Below are 17207 nucleotides of genomic sequence, written 5' to 3' on the forward strand. Positions count from 1 at the left end.
CCGGTCCTTATATAAGTATCAGTCACCAAGAAGCAAACCTACACTGAGCATACCTAATACAAATTCTACTCAATACCCCTGTAATGCATAAAGGTAGAACGATTAGAACAAGTGTTGGCCTGCAACAGCATCACTCACTTTGTTGAGTGTAGCTTGTCAGCTCACAGTCATCCAGTGAGAGATAGACTGCAGTTTTCCCAAGGAATCCTACGAGTCAGTGGATGGCTAACTAAGGAATTAGCTCTAGAAATTACTTGCTGAGAACCAAATCAAAAGGTAAAAGACTTGCAATCATGTACACCAGAAGAAGGGTTGCAACTTAGTTCACTGGAAAAGGTCTCTCCTGTCGTGTGTGCAGCAAATACATGTGTTTTAGAGTGTGGAGTTAGATGAGTAGGGGTTCAAATCTGGCAATGACTAACTAGTGCGACTGTGACTCTGGAGCTTGGTTGGGGTGGCTTATCTAACAGGTCTTTTGTGTACATTTTCCCTAGTGGAAATATTTATGGAGTTGGGGGATACATGCTTTGACTCACACCTTTGGTCACTCACTTGTTATTGGCTAGTTGTATAATAGTCTGCAGACTGGTTACCTAGTATTTCTTATGATGATACCTAATACCTCTGTCTCATAGTAACAGGGTCTAGGGTTAAGTTCTGACCTCCAATCATTGTCTGTCTGGAGTCTGCACATTCTCTCTGGGGCTGTGCAAGTTTTCTCCAGGCACTCTTGTATCCTACAAAGAATTTGTTTAATTGGCTGCATAGTACTGTCCAAATATAGTGTGTTTATACTTGCTCTCATGGTCCATGTTATGGATGAAAAGGGGTCAGAAGACCAGTTCACTTACATGATTAACAAATTAATAAATTCAGTTAAAAAACACAATAAGCTCAAAAGCACTTAATCAAGATACCAGGGTCAGCAGTGTCAAAGGCCACAGAGGGCTCAAGAAGGACAAAAAATACTGCCACTGATCTCTCACCATAAGGAGGTCACTAATAACCATAGTCAGGATGGCCTCCGTAGTGTGCCTTGATCTAAAGCCAGGCTCAGTCAGCTCACCAATAAAAGAAAAATCAGAGCTAGGCAATAATTGTTCAGATAGCTCAGATTCTACAATGGCTTCTAAAGCGAGAAAGTAATCAAAGTCTTTTTCAACATGATAGAAGAAAACTCTTACTGTCAACGGGGCCAAATAATACAGTAAATAAATGGACTGGTGGCATGCAGGGAAGACTTAACCAACCCTACGTGCTATACAAGGTGTAGCGAATACCTGAATTGTAACTTGGTCAACTGATGCCCTGTCAATGCCCCTGTGGAGTCCTTTACATGTTTTCTCTTTCCTGTGTTTAGTGCGAGCTGTAGTAACAAGCTATACAAATTTGTGGTTACAGTTACTAATATACAAACCTTGTAAGCAGTCTTTCAGTCTTTTAAAGTATTTAAAGTCTTCAGTTATAGTAGTTCACTTACCTTTTACACCACAATGCGTGGTGTACCTAGAATGGCAAAACATTCACATATGCGCCTGCCTAAATATATTCACCGGATTTTTTAAATAAATCCTCCATAAAATTTAAGTTGTATTGATGTTATCACAGAAATTCACTTTAACACTTGGTGAATTCACCTAAGGCTAGCATGTGAGTATATCCTTAGACTACAGGCTTAAGAAAAATTATGTTGGTTTGCTTTAATCAAAAGTTTAGGAAGCTTTCTATTAAAATACGCTCCACCTTAAATATAATGTATAGGTGTAGCAATGCATCTTTTAAGTGTGATTGTACACTTCAAGCTGCTATGATGTTAATTATGGCTGCATAAATAATTATTGCCACTTACACAATCGCACCACTGACTTGGAGGGCTATCTTTCACAGTGCCAGTCACATCCTTTAACAGCTTTGACCAGGGGCACTTGTCCTTTCTAAACTGTTTATTTGGAAATGTTCATCTTCCTTATGGCTAACTGACAGATGAAAGCAGTAAAAAGGAAGTGTCAGAATAATAATAAAAATACATGCCAGAAGGCTGAAATGACTTACTTGTAAAATCCAGTAGCTGAAAGACTAACTCTTTCAAAATATGCAGCTGCAATCTGTAAAATTAAAAAAATAATAATAATTACAATGTAATCACAGAGTATAGAGGTTCAAAATCTAATTGAAAAATGATTTCTCATCTGATTGGTACATTAAGATCCATTTGCGCAAGTGCATGTCTTCAGAAATTATTCTAAAATTTTTGATAGTGAACTGACTTGATGACTCAAGTAAAGAAAAGGAGGTGACAGAAGTCAAAACATACAGCCTGCAAATGTAGGGGGTGGGGGCATCATATATAACAAGCCTCTACTGACAGAGTAATAGTTATAGGTGAATTCCTTAAGGGCTTACAGAAATTATTTTAATACCACATCATAAATAATATATATGTAGTGCAAGGAGTGTGATGACTATATTCTGAAATCTGGAAAAAGACAAATCACTTAAGCACTTCTAAAGTGTGCAACCTGATTTTAACTACTGTTAAGCACACCTGCTTCACACCTTAAGATAGAGCATCACACTAGGTAGTTAAATCTGCCCATTCTGACCAGCAAACAACAGAGATAGAATTAAAAACATATTTGTTTCTGCCTGCTGTCTGTGCCGGTACTGTGTCCCTGATTTTCTTTCAAAACCAGTAAAACACTTGTTCCTTTTTTTCCTGTAGCTAGTACTACACTGAGCAGATAATGCTCCATGCACTACAAAGAGTTATGATTGGGTCTCTGATCATAACCTGTTATTATGTGTTCTCAACATGAGCACCAAGACTGAATTTCTTGGCATCCATGTCTCAAACACATAATAAGCTGGCTACAAATGGAGACACACTCATAATCCTCTATATAGGATGCAAAGAGTTCGAACATGCTCTGACTACTGGATGATGAACTATTGTTCTATGTTTTTGTCAGTCTGGAAAAATGTTTGGAACAATCATTATGCAAGTAGCCTGCCATTGGATGACACTGATGTCAAAGAGAGAAAATATCTTTACATTAGAAAATAGCCAAAGGGGAAGCTTTTTGATTTCCTGGAAATGTGTTTTTTTTTTTCAAGAATAAGTACATTTGCGCCTTTGTTTTGAGAAATTGCTTGCAAAAAATGGTTCTGTACATTTTTGTTTCTGCTTGCCTCTTGGAGATATTTCCTATCCTTAACCATGTTTTGGAGAAATGAGGAAGGCAGGCTTACTGCTTATAGTCCCAGTATGTCCATTAGATGAAATTACATCTGTGGTTGCTACCCAGAGCCCACATGCATTTTTGCTTTAAAATGAAGTGCTAACTGCAGAATAAATCACAAATTACAAAAGAATAAAGACTGAATAGCCACATGGGGACACTGTAATATTATGTCTGAGTATGGTCATTTTAGATAAAATAAGTAGCGTTTACAATGATGACTGGATGCTACAGTCGACTGACAAAACATGATGCTGAGCCACACATGGGACTACTAGATTACCAAATACACAAACGAACCAAATTGCAGCAGAATTCAATGTTTTAATGATAAAACCTTATAAAGCTAACAACTGCCTACAATTTAATAATATTCCATTAAAAAAACTGTTAAAAAATACAAAAGATGAGTGCTTTCATTTGCAGTATATAACATTCAAACTTCTTCAGATCCATTTTAAAATTCCCATGTGAATGTGCTTTTATAAGCTCTGTCACATGACTACACTCTTAAAGAGAACTTGCCTTTAAAATTATAAACAGTTTAATCATGCAAAACACCTTGAAAATCATCTTTTACTGTAAGTGGTATGCAACTTTAAAATGCTTGCTATAGACATTACATCATTTAAACCTGGATACATAGTAGCATTCAGGTAAATTTGCCAAAATAATTATTTTTGTTCTAAAACAGTTTGCCACATCCCACCCTTTTAAATCAGTATGCACCTTCTCCAATATTATAAACTGAAAGGTGTGATCTGTATATTGTGAAATGTACTTATATAAAGCATTAACATTTTTGCTGTTTTTATGACATAAAGATGTTCATATATTCTTGATCTCAGATGAAGTTTGAATGTTATATACTGCAAACGAAAGTGCTTCTCTTTTGTATTTTTTAACAGTTTTTTAACGGAGTATTATTAAATTGCAGGCAATTGTTGCCTTTATAAGATTTTATCATTAAAACACTTAATTCTGCTGCATTTTGGTTCATCTGTGTATTTTGATATACAGTTGTTTGGGTCTGTGAACTGTACCTTTGTGACTACTAGACTACATTTTCCTTCAGTGATTGCTAACAGAGTGAAACCTTAAATATCTTGAGTTATACAAACTCTTCTTTCTGACAAAATAAAGGCATAAAAGTGCCTACTTCCCCAAATCTGTGTGTGTTGGTACAATGACTGTTTTGTTTTTTTATTACCCAAACTGCAAAATAGCTTGGATCAGAGAACTAACTTGGGAGGGATGGAAAATGCAACCTGGACATCTCCATTTCACATGCAAGTGGTCACTTTACTGTGTAACTCTCCTAGAAAAAAAATCGCAAATGAAAGAACAGAAAGAATGATTTCTTTGGAAAGGAGGGAAAGACCCACTAAGTATGGAAGTAGTATGCACTGTGCTGCAACTGATTGTTTAATAGTTGTATTACTAAGATAAAAATGGAGAATTTCATAACATTTTGTGTATGGATGCTTGAAACATAATTTAATCATTGCAGTTTTAATATTTTGACATTTGACATTTGTTAATCACATTAGTCCAACTGAGCCAAAGGTCCATATTTAGTGGAGACCCAAGAAGAAAAGCTCCAGACAACTTAAAGTCATGTAAAAGATAAAACAAATACATAGTGGTCTAATGTAAAGGCACATAAAATTAAGATAAAAGATTCAGTTCACAGCACAGTACACTATAATACAATGAAAATGCCATTACAAAAGTATAAAATGTATAAGAGGTACTCTCAGTAGATAACATAAGTGCTTCAGCATTTGAATGACTTTCTTGTGTTTAATACAAGAGTGTCAACAATACGAGAGAGAAAAAAGACAAAAAAGAGGTGATAATTTAGAGTAGTAGAGGAGTAAACAAAATGTTTGTCAAGGGGGGTGGCTTGGCATGGGCAGGGCCAAGTTTTCTATAGATAGTGTTTTAGTTCTCTTTTAAACTGGTGTTTTTGGGAAATGTTTCCTATTTTGAGAAAGAGTGTGTTCCACAAATGAGTTACTTTGTACATGTAAAGGGACTTTCCAATATTCTTGTTAGGTTTGTAAATGTCAAGAAGGTGTTTGTCGGTTGTGCAAAGGTGTCGGATGTGAGTGTAGTAAGATACTAGGTTGGAGAGATATGGGCGGGAAGAGGGAATATAAAGAATGGAGCATGTGATATGTAATTGAGGAAGTAGTAGTTGGTGACAGAATTCAGGCCAGTTCACTCTTATTAAGATGAATGATCAAATGCCCATCCCTTTCTACACACAAACACAGCAATATTTACTAAGGAAATCTCTGGTGCATGTATTGGGGTAATACATTAACAGGCATTAGTTTCATAAGGCATGCATTCCAATACATTGGCAATGACAGTTTCGGACACATAAAAGTCTACTTCAATGAAAGAAAACCTTTACTTTGTATCACACACCATCCTCTTATAAAGTCAGTCACAACCAATTGATGTTTACAGATTTATTTCTTTAAGATTCAGCTCAAAATTCCTGTAAATAACACATAATCAGTAATGGGCAAAGAGATTAGGACCACTTATTTCATTTTACTGTATAATCTATTACCTTAACTTCCACTTCCGTGCTTCATGATTTTCTGCTAATTGGACCAATCAGGAGTCTGATATCCATTAGCATGGAAAGAATGACTCCCACTGTTACTGCAAATGTTCCCATGGAGAGCCAGCAATCACTGAAGGGTGCCTGGTAGTTAGTTCTATTACAATTGAAGCTCAGTCATGAACTAAGGCTGTTAGATGACTTCACAAATAATTCTTCTAACACTAAATTGAATTTAAATGGTGAAAGCATCAAACCAAAGATGAATCGTGTTTGACAGTATTCATTTTAGACTATGGACTATCAAACTGTTACTCAAAAGTATATACATATAGATTTATTTGCTAAGTGGATAAGAGGATGGCAACAGCTGTTCATGGGGTCACTATAAGAGCTGGGATGTGAGTCATAAATCTAGATAGACATTCAGAAGTGAAATGATCCTTCACAGATCAATTTGAGTAATGACCAAGGATATGGATAAATGCAATGTATATGACCAGTCAGAGTAATCAGGCAAATATCATATTGCCTTTAATGAGCTAGCCTAAGAAAACCCACACTGGCATCAGATGAATGTGCTAACTCTGCACAGTTACTAAGAAGAAGTTGGTAATGAACCTCACACTTGGGAACTGTGAGTCAGGCTTTTTAACCACTGAGCTATAACACTGTCTTAAGTGCTAATCTAAGAAGGACTATACAGTTCAACATTTCTTTCCAGGTTGCCCAATAAAAATGAAAAGTCTTGCTTAGTTCAGGGTGAGGATCATAGCTAAGCTTTATTTGTTTTCATTTTATAGTCCTAGGATAGTCTAATAAGGAAGCTATGCACAGCAAACTTTATTAAATTGTTTATGCCAATTTACACTGATAGGAGTCTGAAAGCATTAGCAGCGATATAAGAGTCAGTCACTACATAAGCTGTTTAACCCAGCTACACACTCAGTCCCAGAAGTGCAGTGTACAGCAGTGATGATGCCACTCCATGAAGGTGGCCTTACTACCTACCCTGGAGGCTATAGTATTTAACACAGTAAAATGGTTTCAGAGCTACCTCAAGGATTGTAAACAAGCAGTGAAATGGTCCAATGAACTCTCACCCTTTCTCCACAACCCTACTAGAGTCCCTCAAGTCTCCATCCTAGGACTACTCTTCAACATTTTTGCAAACAACCTTTACACTGCCTCTCACCTTAGGACCCTCATTCAATACGCTGATGATTCCACCATAATCTGCACTGCTCAATCACTACCAGAACTACTTTCAAAAACTAAACCATCCTTTACTGCAGTCGAATCCCAGTTAAGAAATGCTCAACTCTTTCTTAATCCAAAGAAGACAAAACTAGTACACTTTCACCCCAAGAACACCTCCCATGTCACTGATCATTTTAACATCCTTGCATCTGACAACACTGTCATAGAAATAGTACAGGAAACCAAACTTCTAGGAGTTATCATTGACAATAAACTTTCATTCAACCCCCATATACAGCAAAATATAAAGAAAACTCATCAAAAACTGGGACTCTTATATAGAACCAAACATTTATTTACTGCAGCAACCAAAACTACCCTTGCAAAAACATTTTTTACTTCCTTCCCTTCTTTATGATGTCCCTATCCTAACTAACTTACAAAATTCTACCATAGGCAAGACAGAACAGTGCTATAACAAAGTTGCAAAGTTTGTCACAAGTTCTAAATATCACACACACCACTGTAAACCACTCCTAGAATTAAACTGGCTTGAACTCCACAACCAACTTGCCTTTATTCAGCTATCCACCTTGCAAAACCTTATTTTCAAGCCTACTGCATGCCCTGCACTAGCCAATCTAGTCACACCTTACACACAAAATTGATCCCTACAATCAAAAGACAAAAGTCTCTTAGTTATCTCAAAACTCACAAGAAAACCTGGTCACTATCTGTATTCATGCTCTGTCTCTATACTTTAGAATTCACTACCTCTAGCTGCCTGGCCTAAACCATTTCAAAGCCTCTTTAAAAAAAAAAATCATCTCAAAAAGACATGGCTCTGCTCCTGCATAAAGACTGCCTGATGCTCAGCTCTTCCTATTCTACCACACTAGCCTCATCCTCCTCTTCTGTCACATTTCAGTCCTTTACAGTCTGCAAGATCGTAAGGCTCTTCTAACTCCTTTTCTGTTTCTATGCCATATCCTTAAGCTACTGCTCAGGCTGTATTGCTTCTATTCTTTTTAACTCTGTCACTATCTTTCTGCATCATTAACTTTCTGGTTATTATTTTCCTAATTGAAACTAACATTCTATTTTTTTTCATGTACTATAGCAGTCAATGTCACACATTGCACTACCTACATACTATGTTTTGGACACTACATCATGTATGGCGAGAGTGACTATTATTGTCTATATAATGTTTTAACTCTATAGAATCATCTACATGTGTAGTATATATTGATACATCTTCTAACAGTTTGTTCTTTCAATTTATTTTTGCATAGTATTTCTAATGCGATTTGTGTGTCGACCGTGGTGGTGCAACAGTTAGTGTTGTTGCCTCACAACAAGAGGCTCTCCGGTTTGAGTCTCAACTGGAACAGCTTCTGTGCAGAGTCTGCACGTCCTCCCCGTGATCGACTGAACTTTAAAAAGACATGCAGGTAGGTGCATGTGTGTGTCCATTTTCTGAAGGTTGGGCACTTGTCTGGCAACTTGACACAGTAAAAATCCACTGCCAATTATAAGCAGAGCAGTGATCCAATGTGCACTCTTTCCTAATGGGGAGAAAGCCAAAAGACTTTTTATTTCTATTGTGATTTGTATTGTATTGGATTTTACTGTATTTTATTGTACTGTATGTGGAGTTTTTCTCCCCGGGCCTCTGCTGAAAATGGGTTCTGTAGACCCAATCAGACCACCGTGGTAAACAAATGTCAAATAAATAAATAAGTAGCCCCAGCACCCTCTTAAGTCTTATTTTTAAGGTCATGGAACACATTATAACAGACTTGATTAGTGTCAGTATTAAAAATATCATCAGGCTAGATCTATAGCAATTTGATTTTGTAAAGGTAGAGCCTGTCTAATGAACCTGGTTAATCTCTTTGAGAAGGTAATCAAAGCTGTGCACAGTGGTCACACTGTATTCATAGCTTACCTTGATCTGGCCAAAGCATTTGGCTCCATTCCCAGTGCTAGCATAATTTTTAAACTAAATGTGTTACAAATAGATCTCTATGTGATAAGATGGAGAGCAAATTGGATAAAAGACAGAACCCATCAAGTAGTGGTACCAGGGCCAGCATCAGAGAACTTGAAGATGACCAGTGGCGTCCCACAGAGCTTAGTGCTGGGACAGCTTTTGTTTGGTATTTACTTCTCTGATCCATAGACTAAAAACCAAGACATGTGGCTAACTAAGTCTGCAGATGACTGCATACAGTGCGTCATTCTCAAATCCACTGTCTTACAAACATACTTCCAGCAAGCACTTACACTTATAAATGCCTGGTATATTGAAAATGGGCTTAAATTAAATGCTAAAATAATGCACAGTTTTCTCATTAGGCAGACAAATCATCCCCAGCATATAGAGCTGACAATACCCCACTTCTAAATGAAAATGTAGTTAGAAACTTGTGATTCTGGGTTGATAATTGCATTTTCTTATACCGTCATGAAGTACCAATTGTCAGCAAATTCTTCTACTTGGCACAGCTTATCACGGAGGGATTGTCATCCATATCAAAAAAGACTATTGCTCCTCATATTCAGCACTAATTAGACCAATTATAGAATACAATATCTCCTGTGAGATGTACCTCACCAGACATATCAAACAGTCAGAAATACCTCAGAAATTCCTAACAAAGAGGATTATATGTTTAAAATATGTAAGCTATCAGAAAAGATTAGAAGCACTGTGCCTCTTGTCTTAGCCTTATAGGTTCCTCAGAGGAAACTTATGCTTTGCTTTCTGAGCAATTGGGGACTCAGTAGTCCAGAATCTTGTGTATCTTAATTAATGAAACATTCTCACAAATACCAAAACAAATCTAAATCTGCTTCAGCAGAACCATAAAACAAAGTGGAGAGAAAGATCCATTTCTAAGCTCCTCCCTCACTTCTGCAATAACCTCCCCATGCAGATAAAACAGTATGATACAATATCTTCCTTCAAATAGAACTTAGAAAATTGGATGGGTATTCATAAATTCACCCTGGGCATGACTGGTTTAGCCCTCATCAAGAAGGGAGATATGGTTTAGGATGGGATCTGGCTGGGGGTTAATACAAGATTCGGTAGTGTGGAACTTCTTATGATTCCTGTGGTGTGCCAAGCTGGAACTATTCTGTTTACTGCACTGTGGCATTTAATGGCATTATCATACTGTTTAGCAACAGAGTCTAAGTACTTGTTAGGTACATGGGTTTTATGTGACAGTGGTAGTTGATTGCAATTTGATAGATAGTAGTCAGTCACTCCCGACACTAGTTCAGTATACATCAATTCAGTTCTTGCAATGAACAGTATACAACTGTGAATGCTGAAATTATTGCACTGCCTGTCTGACCATTACAGAATTAATAAGAAGGATACCTGACAGGAAACATGCAATCAAGCATGGCAGTGTACATCCAGGAAACTGCAGCAATTCTGACAGTATTAAGGAAAAGAGCCAGAGTAACATGACAACACAATCACCAGACTGTGATGTTTGAGCACATGCAGGACAATAATTAAGTTTATTTTTCTCTTTGATGTCTTACCCAGTCTTCCCATGTTCCCTTGGGGTTAACCTGCTTGAAAGGCTCTAGCCTCTGTGACAAAATTTGGCAGGCATTCTGAAACAAAAAAACAAGGAACAAAATAACATTGTTGAGTATTTCTGCTGCATCCTAATACATCAGTTTGCATCTTGCAAAAGTCTCAGTCAGCTAGACATTAATTCATCTCTAAATGCATGTATTTTGTGTATCTGTAGACCATATCTATATTATGTGTATATGCAGAACATACTGTTGAAGGGTGCAGACCAAAACGATTCCACAAATCTGCTGGATCCAAGACACAGAAGCTCACAAAGGCAGTGTATTTCGCATAAAAAGTTTAATCCCACTCAAAAACAATAAAGATAAGCACTTTTGACTTATTTCAATTAATAAATCTTCCTCAGATAGCCCCTTTACCTCACATCCTGCTTTAAATACATAAAGGCAATAGTCACATGTTAAAATCCATTAAAGGTGAATCAGTAAAAAATGCAGAGAAATACTTCATCTTTGAAAATGAAAACTCATAAATTCTCTGTCATAATTTATACTAATAAGAATCCCCTCAAGCCACGTGCTCTAGGGATCTAAACCTCACCACAACAATAAATAGGACATGCTGGAGGGGTAGATTCCCATGCTATGGAACAAGATTACACTCTACATTAGGCAGAGCTCCTCACTAACACTCTTCAAGAGAAACCTTGATGAGTGGATGGGAAACAGAAAGTTTATCCCTGGGGATCACTTCAATGGCTCTGCTGGACACAGGCACAGGGAACTAATCTAAGGGGGTGGCAAAAGCCAACACATTCTGGCTAGGCTTATAAATGCCCGATAGCCTAGTACCTACCTATGAACCTAATCTACCTCCAGGGGGATCAAGGCAAAGTAACTGCTCCACTTGATATGAGAGGAGAGACAAAAAGGTTGCAGCATGGTTGAACCCACCAGCGAGAGATCATGTCTGCCACTGATTGTTTGAGAGACCACTCATGAGGGAATAAAATGGACCTGCTCAGTATGAATGTTAGCATGTTGGTTTTCCCCAGAATATGCATTGCCAAGCGAAAGTGGTCAGAAGAGATCATCCATTGCCACACACTCACTGCCTTTCTGCAAAGTGTGTAAGATCTGGTTCTCCTTGCCTGTTGATGTACCAGACTACTGACATGCTGCCCATCTGAACTGTAACAATCCTAGAGGGAGAACATCTTGAAACACCTGCAATGCATATATAGGACTGCTTTTATTTCTAGGACATTGATGTGAAGACTGGCCTCCATCTTAGACCACATGCCTTGGACTGTCCTTCTCAATTAATGCCCCCTCACCCCAACTGGGAAGCATCCCTAGTCACTGTGGCTTTTGTGGAAGGAAGTATAAAGGGGCAGCTGTGAGAAACTTACTCTGCATGAATCCATCATGTTATGCATCATCTGCAAATATGTGTGATGTGAATGGGAGTGGACATTAGCTGATGTCTTATTGACCACTATACCGCTAGAGTTCACTGTAGTATTCTCATGTGAAAATGAGTCAAAGGAACTAGAACAATGGAGACTGCCAGGGAGCTCAACAGCTGCAGGACTAATCTGGCTGGATGTGAATAAAGAGTACGGATGTGTAATGCATGTTTTCTTAAGGTCTCCAGTTTTGTTTGAGGTAGGCTTGCCACTTCTGATTTTGTGTTTAGAAGGGCTACTAAGAACTCCAGAGTTTGTGTTTATGCGAATGCCCAGCTGGGAACATATATGGTGCAAGCAATCCCTGGCTTGAATTAGTAGAGGTTTGGTGGAAGCAGACAGGAGCCAGTGATCCAAATATGGAAACACACAGAATCCCTGCAGTCTCAGGTGAGCTGTAACCATTGCCATACACTTAGTGAACACCCAGGGCACCTGTTGTGAGACCAAAGGGCAGAGCTATGAACTGGTAGTGACTGGCTTCCAGCCAAAAGCATACATATCTCCTGGAGCACCTGTGTATCTTGATATGATAGTACACATCCTGAAGATCTATAGAGCACATCCAATCATCCTTCCTTAAAAGAGGCAGGATGAACTGAACAGTGACCAGCTAGAACTTCAACTGTTTCACAAACTAATTTAAATTGCTGAGATTCAAAATTGATATGAGGTCCCAGGTCTTTTTTGGCACCAAAAATAACCTTTAATTAACTCTGGACCCTTGCTGGTCTGGTGGGACCAGGTGTCTGACTCTTTTTTTTCAGAATTGTTTTTTTTTTTTTAATTTATTTCTGTAGCTGAAACATTTCCTCAGACTGAGTGGAATGTCAGGACATTTTCTATTGCATTTTGGGGGAAAAAGAGAAAATGGTGTATAATATCCTCTAGATAAGACATTTTAACCCCATGAATCTTTGGTAATGGCAATCCAGGCTTATGGGTACAGAGATGGACACCCTTCCCCTACTGCCTCCAGAGTGTAGCAGTCTGATAACCTTTCAGGGATACTGAAAGGCCTATCAGAGAATGAAACTCTGAAGCTCTGATTTTGTAAGCCACCTCTGCCATGAGGTCAGTATATTCTACTGGAGTTCCCTATGCTGTGAGAGGATCTTTCTCAACAGGAGTCTTGGGAAGAACCCTGAAACTTTCTAAACAACAATTTTTTGTCCCTGCTCTGGTTTCAGACGTAGGTCCTTTGAGGAGTAGAAAAATATATTCCCTAGGCAGAAAGGGTCTTCCCATCTTGCTCACACCTGGAGAAAGTCTCTTTCACTTTAGGACCAAATAAAGTGAACCAATCAAAAGGGGCATTAAAGAATAAAGACTTGAAGGGCTTTGCAAAATCACAGAGGCACATACAGGCATGCCTTCTAATGGTTAAGCTTGAATGCCATGTTCTAGCCATGCTCTTTGAAGCATTAGATATCAGTCTCATGGAAGCAATGGATAAGGACTGGAGGGTGGCCAGCTGTGAAGAAACTGTTTTCTTATCCTCTGCAGAAATGGACCCTGGCAGGATATGGAGATCTGTTCTATCAATTCCCTCTGAAATGCCATAACATGTACCACATAATTTAGAGACCTGAGGGCAAAGGTTGCTTCTTATACCTTTCCAGTGCCCCAAATTCCTTATTAGGAGGGATGGACATAAGAAGTCTATTGCACTAGCTCTTTCTTAGTGGCTGCTGCAACCATCATAGCATCCACAAGGGACCCTTGCTCCAATGAGTCCTTTCAGTTCAACAAGGTACTTGTCTCCACATTTAGGGATGGGCTCTGTGACATCCAGATCCTTCCAGTCATGGTAGGAGATGAAATCTACCATCTCATCTGCCAGAGGGACTACACAAGTTGTAGCTGAGATGGTCCTGAAAGCCTCGAGGAACACCGACTCCTCTTGGGAACAGGGGTCAGAAGACCAATCTCTTTTCTGTTTCAGACATTTGAGAATCTGTCTGAATGAAACATCCTCAAGGAGTGATGTGGGGGAAATGTCCCTTTTCTGAAGTCAATGTCTTAGGTAAATTATTCTTGTGGACAGTGTAGATGCCTCCTCTTGCACATCTGCTTCTGAGGGGGATCTTCGATTGCAGGTTCCATAGAGGACTTGGAAGTATCAGCAGTGTCTTGAATGAGGACAGTCTCGAGGCTTAACTTGACTGGCTATCCCAATGAAGCTGGATGAAAAGACCCAACTTCCACAATAGACAGTTGAGTGTAGGGTGGACCTGAGGGGGTAAGGGTCTCTTTTCCAACAAATATGAGAAAGCTGTCTCCAGTACCTTGAAAGTTGATACCAAGGAGGATGTTAGTCTCAGTTCCACCAGATCCAAAGAAGCCTCTGAGGGTTAAATCCACTCCCCCTCAGGCTCCACTCTTGAGGCAGAAGTCAATGCTGAGCTGTCTAGAGCCCAAGCTCCAAAAGGAAGGGACAGCTCCAAAGCCATCGGAGATGATCCAAACCCACCAGATCCAGTGCTGATGCTATGGCCCTGAGATCCTTCTGGATCCAATAAGGTCAGACTCGTCTGAGTCAGAGAAAGTGTTGCAGTCGAAGAAAGGCAAGTCTTCGGATCCAAAACAGACATGTTCAGAAATCTTGGGTATGAAAATTCCAAAGCCACTGGATGGCTTGGAGTAGGAACTACAGCCTGGGGTTGAGTGGTGTAAAGGCTCATGGGTCCAATGAGAAATGGAGCTGATAAAACACCCTACTGAATCTGGGTCCTCAGAAATTTCCACATCACCCTGTCCACATCCACTCCTGATACGCTCCTGAATGACCTGAGGGAAGATGAAGTCGATGCTGGAAGGGAAGCACTTCAAGACATGCCTTGCAGGAAGGGAGAATGAAGCCTTGAAGACACAAGTTCTGGAAAAAAAACTTGGTAACTTCAATTTAGATCTAGTCAGATCTGGACATTGAGATGGATGCAAAGTTTTTAATTTTGATGGAGTTGACCTCTTGGAGGTAGTTTGAGCCAGCAATTTAGATATCTTTTTAGGCAAAGCCAAGTCAAAACAGTTAAGGGAGGATGGCGGTTGAAGGAATGCTTCGATTCCTAAGGTCTCTCTATTGTATCCCACAAAGATTTCTTAGAGGAAGAGAGTGCTCCAGAGTCCAAAGAAGCAGAAGACAGTAGTAGATCTTTCAATATTAGCTTATTCTTTCTTTCAACCAAGGCCCTATTATTGAAACTAGCCCAAATGTCACAAGAAATATCAAGATGCTCTGGACCCAAATAGTATGCACACAGTGAATGGCTATCAGAATTTGGAATCTTATGCCCACAAGTGGAGCACTTTTTGAAACTTGTAGGTTTTTCTGACATCCTTAAAGTTATTAGAAATTACCAAAATAGCTAAATAGTAAAGAAAGCAGGAAAAAAGTAATGGAAAATCCCATCAGTGGTAATGAAGACATACCACAAGTGTGTCAAGAGGAAGAGCGAGAGCTTAAGGCCCAAGCATTAATACTACTGAAGAAGTAGAAAAATTAGTTGTCTGATGTTTTTGATATATACACTAAGGGGAGGAATAAGAGCAATAAACCTAAATGGAGAGAAAAATAAAAAATATGGTGATAAAGGATTATACTTACCTTAAGGAATAAATCTCTCACATTAACAAGATAAAAGGAAACGGCTGCAACAATCACTTAGACTCAACAGTTCAATCAATGCTTAATGCTTAGTAATAGTCCATGTTAAGTTATATGAACAGAAATGGTGTTTGAGCGAGATTTCATATATTATTAATAAATTCATCTGTGTACTAGTATTACAGTTGTTATCTGCATTAAACAAAACTGAAGTATTTTGTTTTATCTATAGAAAGAATTATGCATTTTTTCAGCAATTAGAAACACTAAGCTTTATACCACAATAACTGCAATTGAATAGTCAAAAAAGCAGAAAAACAGTTACTATATATATGTACTGCAGATCCACCAATAAGTGCCAAACGTCCTTGAAATGTTGCCGATTTGTTGTACACAAGATAAGGAACGCCAACTTGTTACAATGTAGAAATGAGAAAGAAACATATAATGAAAATACTGATCAAGAAAAAACAGTAAAACAGTTAAGCGTTTTCACCCGTACAGCCGGCCTTCATCAGAACTGGTCGCCAAATACATAAACTGAGTTAAAAATAGTTTAAAAACCTTTTTTGGCGCCAAGAAAAACTAAGCTTCCTAAAGTAACAATAGCACTTATCTTTCACTTGCGCTATTTTGCAACCACAAAACATTTCGTGTATTTGAATCCATTGTAATACATAACATTGCTAAAACTACAATCAGTATCCTGACTTACTTGGATACTAACAAATAAAGTGCAAGATGTATATAGTCTGCTTAAATATCGTCAACTAATATATACTGTCACAATATGTTAATTGATATACAAACATATAGAATTTCCAATACTAATAAACAGTATATATGAGAAATACACTTTGCAAAAATGCAACAAAAATGTTTTGTAAGATGTAAAAATAGTTGTAAAAATATATATATATATATATATATATATATATATATATATATATATATAATAGAACAATATGTTTGTATTTAATCTTGATCAGTATTTTCATTATATGTTTCTTTGTCGTTTCTACATTGTAACAAGTTGGTGTTCTTTATCTTGTGTACAATAAATCGGCTACATTTCAAGGACGTGTGGCACTTATTGGTGGATCCGCAGTACATATATATAGTAACTGCAATTGACCTATTGGCAAACCACCCCATGCCACATCCATATCACATCTTTTCTAAGTTAATGCTCCATCATTTCAATGAATGTAAACATACTTTGCAATGGAATCATCATTAATATAGCTTTCATGGCATAATGTGGAAAAGGCAGGATGAAATCATAGTAAGTGCTTCAGCACCAGATGGAATCTGTGAACAGATGAAAGGAGATTGCCTGTAAACCAAGCTCTTATAAAAGTAGCATGAGTTTAATTTTAGTCTGAACAATCCCAGGATATTGTGTTACTTATTTTAATGATTCTGATTTCTAAGAATTGTCAAAACAGGCTTTAAATATTATCTGCTGTTAAATATTATTAACAATTACAGAAGCACTGCATGTAGTCAACTAGACCACAAAATGGTAAAATAGAACCCTTCTCTGCTAA

At 38.1% G+C, this 17207-nt stretch overlaps 1 protein-coding gene across 1 annotated transcript in view; it reads right to left on the reverse strand.

Moving 5' to 3' along the window:
• The window catches only part of LOC122792414 (xanthine dehydrogenase/oxidase-like), a 1368088-nt gene that overhangs the window by 381945 nt on the left and 968936 nt on the right, over nucleotides 1-17207 (reverse strand). The window contains exons 22-23 of the mRNA XM_044060203.1: nucleotides 10582-10656; nucleotides 2053-2105 (exon numbers count right to left, since the gene is read on the reverse strand). Of these exons, the coding sequence (XP_043916138.1) occupies nucleotides 2053-2105; nucleotides 10582-10656 (128 nt within the window). The remainder of the gene's footprint in view (nucleotides 1-2052; nucleotides 2106-10581; nucleotides 10657-17207) is intronic.

The sequence above is a fragment of the Protopterus annectens genome, chromosome 1.part2 (assembly GCF_019279795.1).
Source record: "Protopterus annectens isolate FY-2018-M chromosome 1.part2, PAN1.0, whole genome shotgun sequence".
Lineage (NCBI taxonomy): Eukaryota > Metazoa > Chordata > Ceratodontiformes > Protopteridae > Protopterus > Protopterus annectens.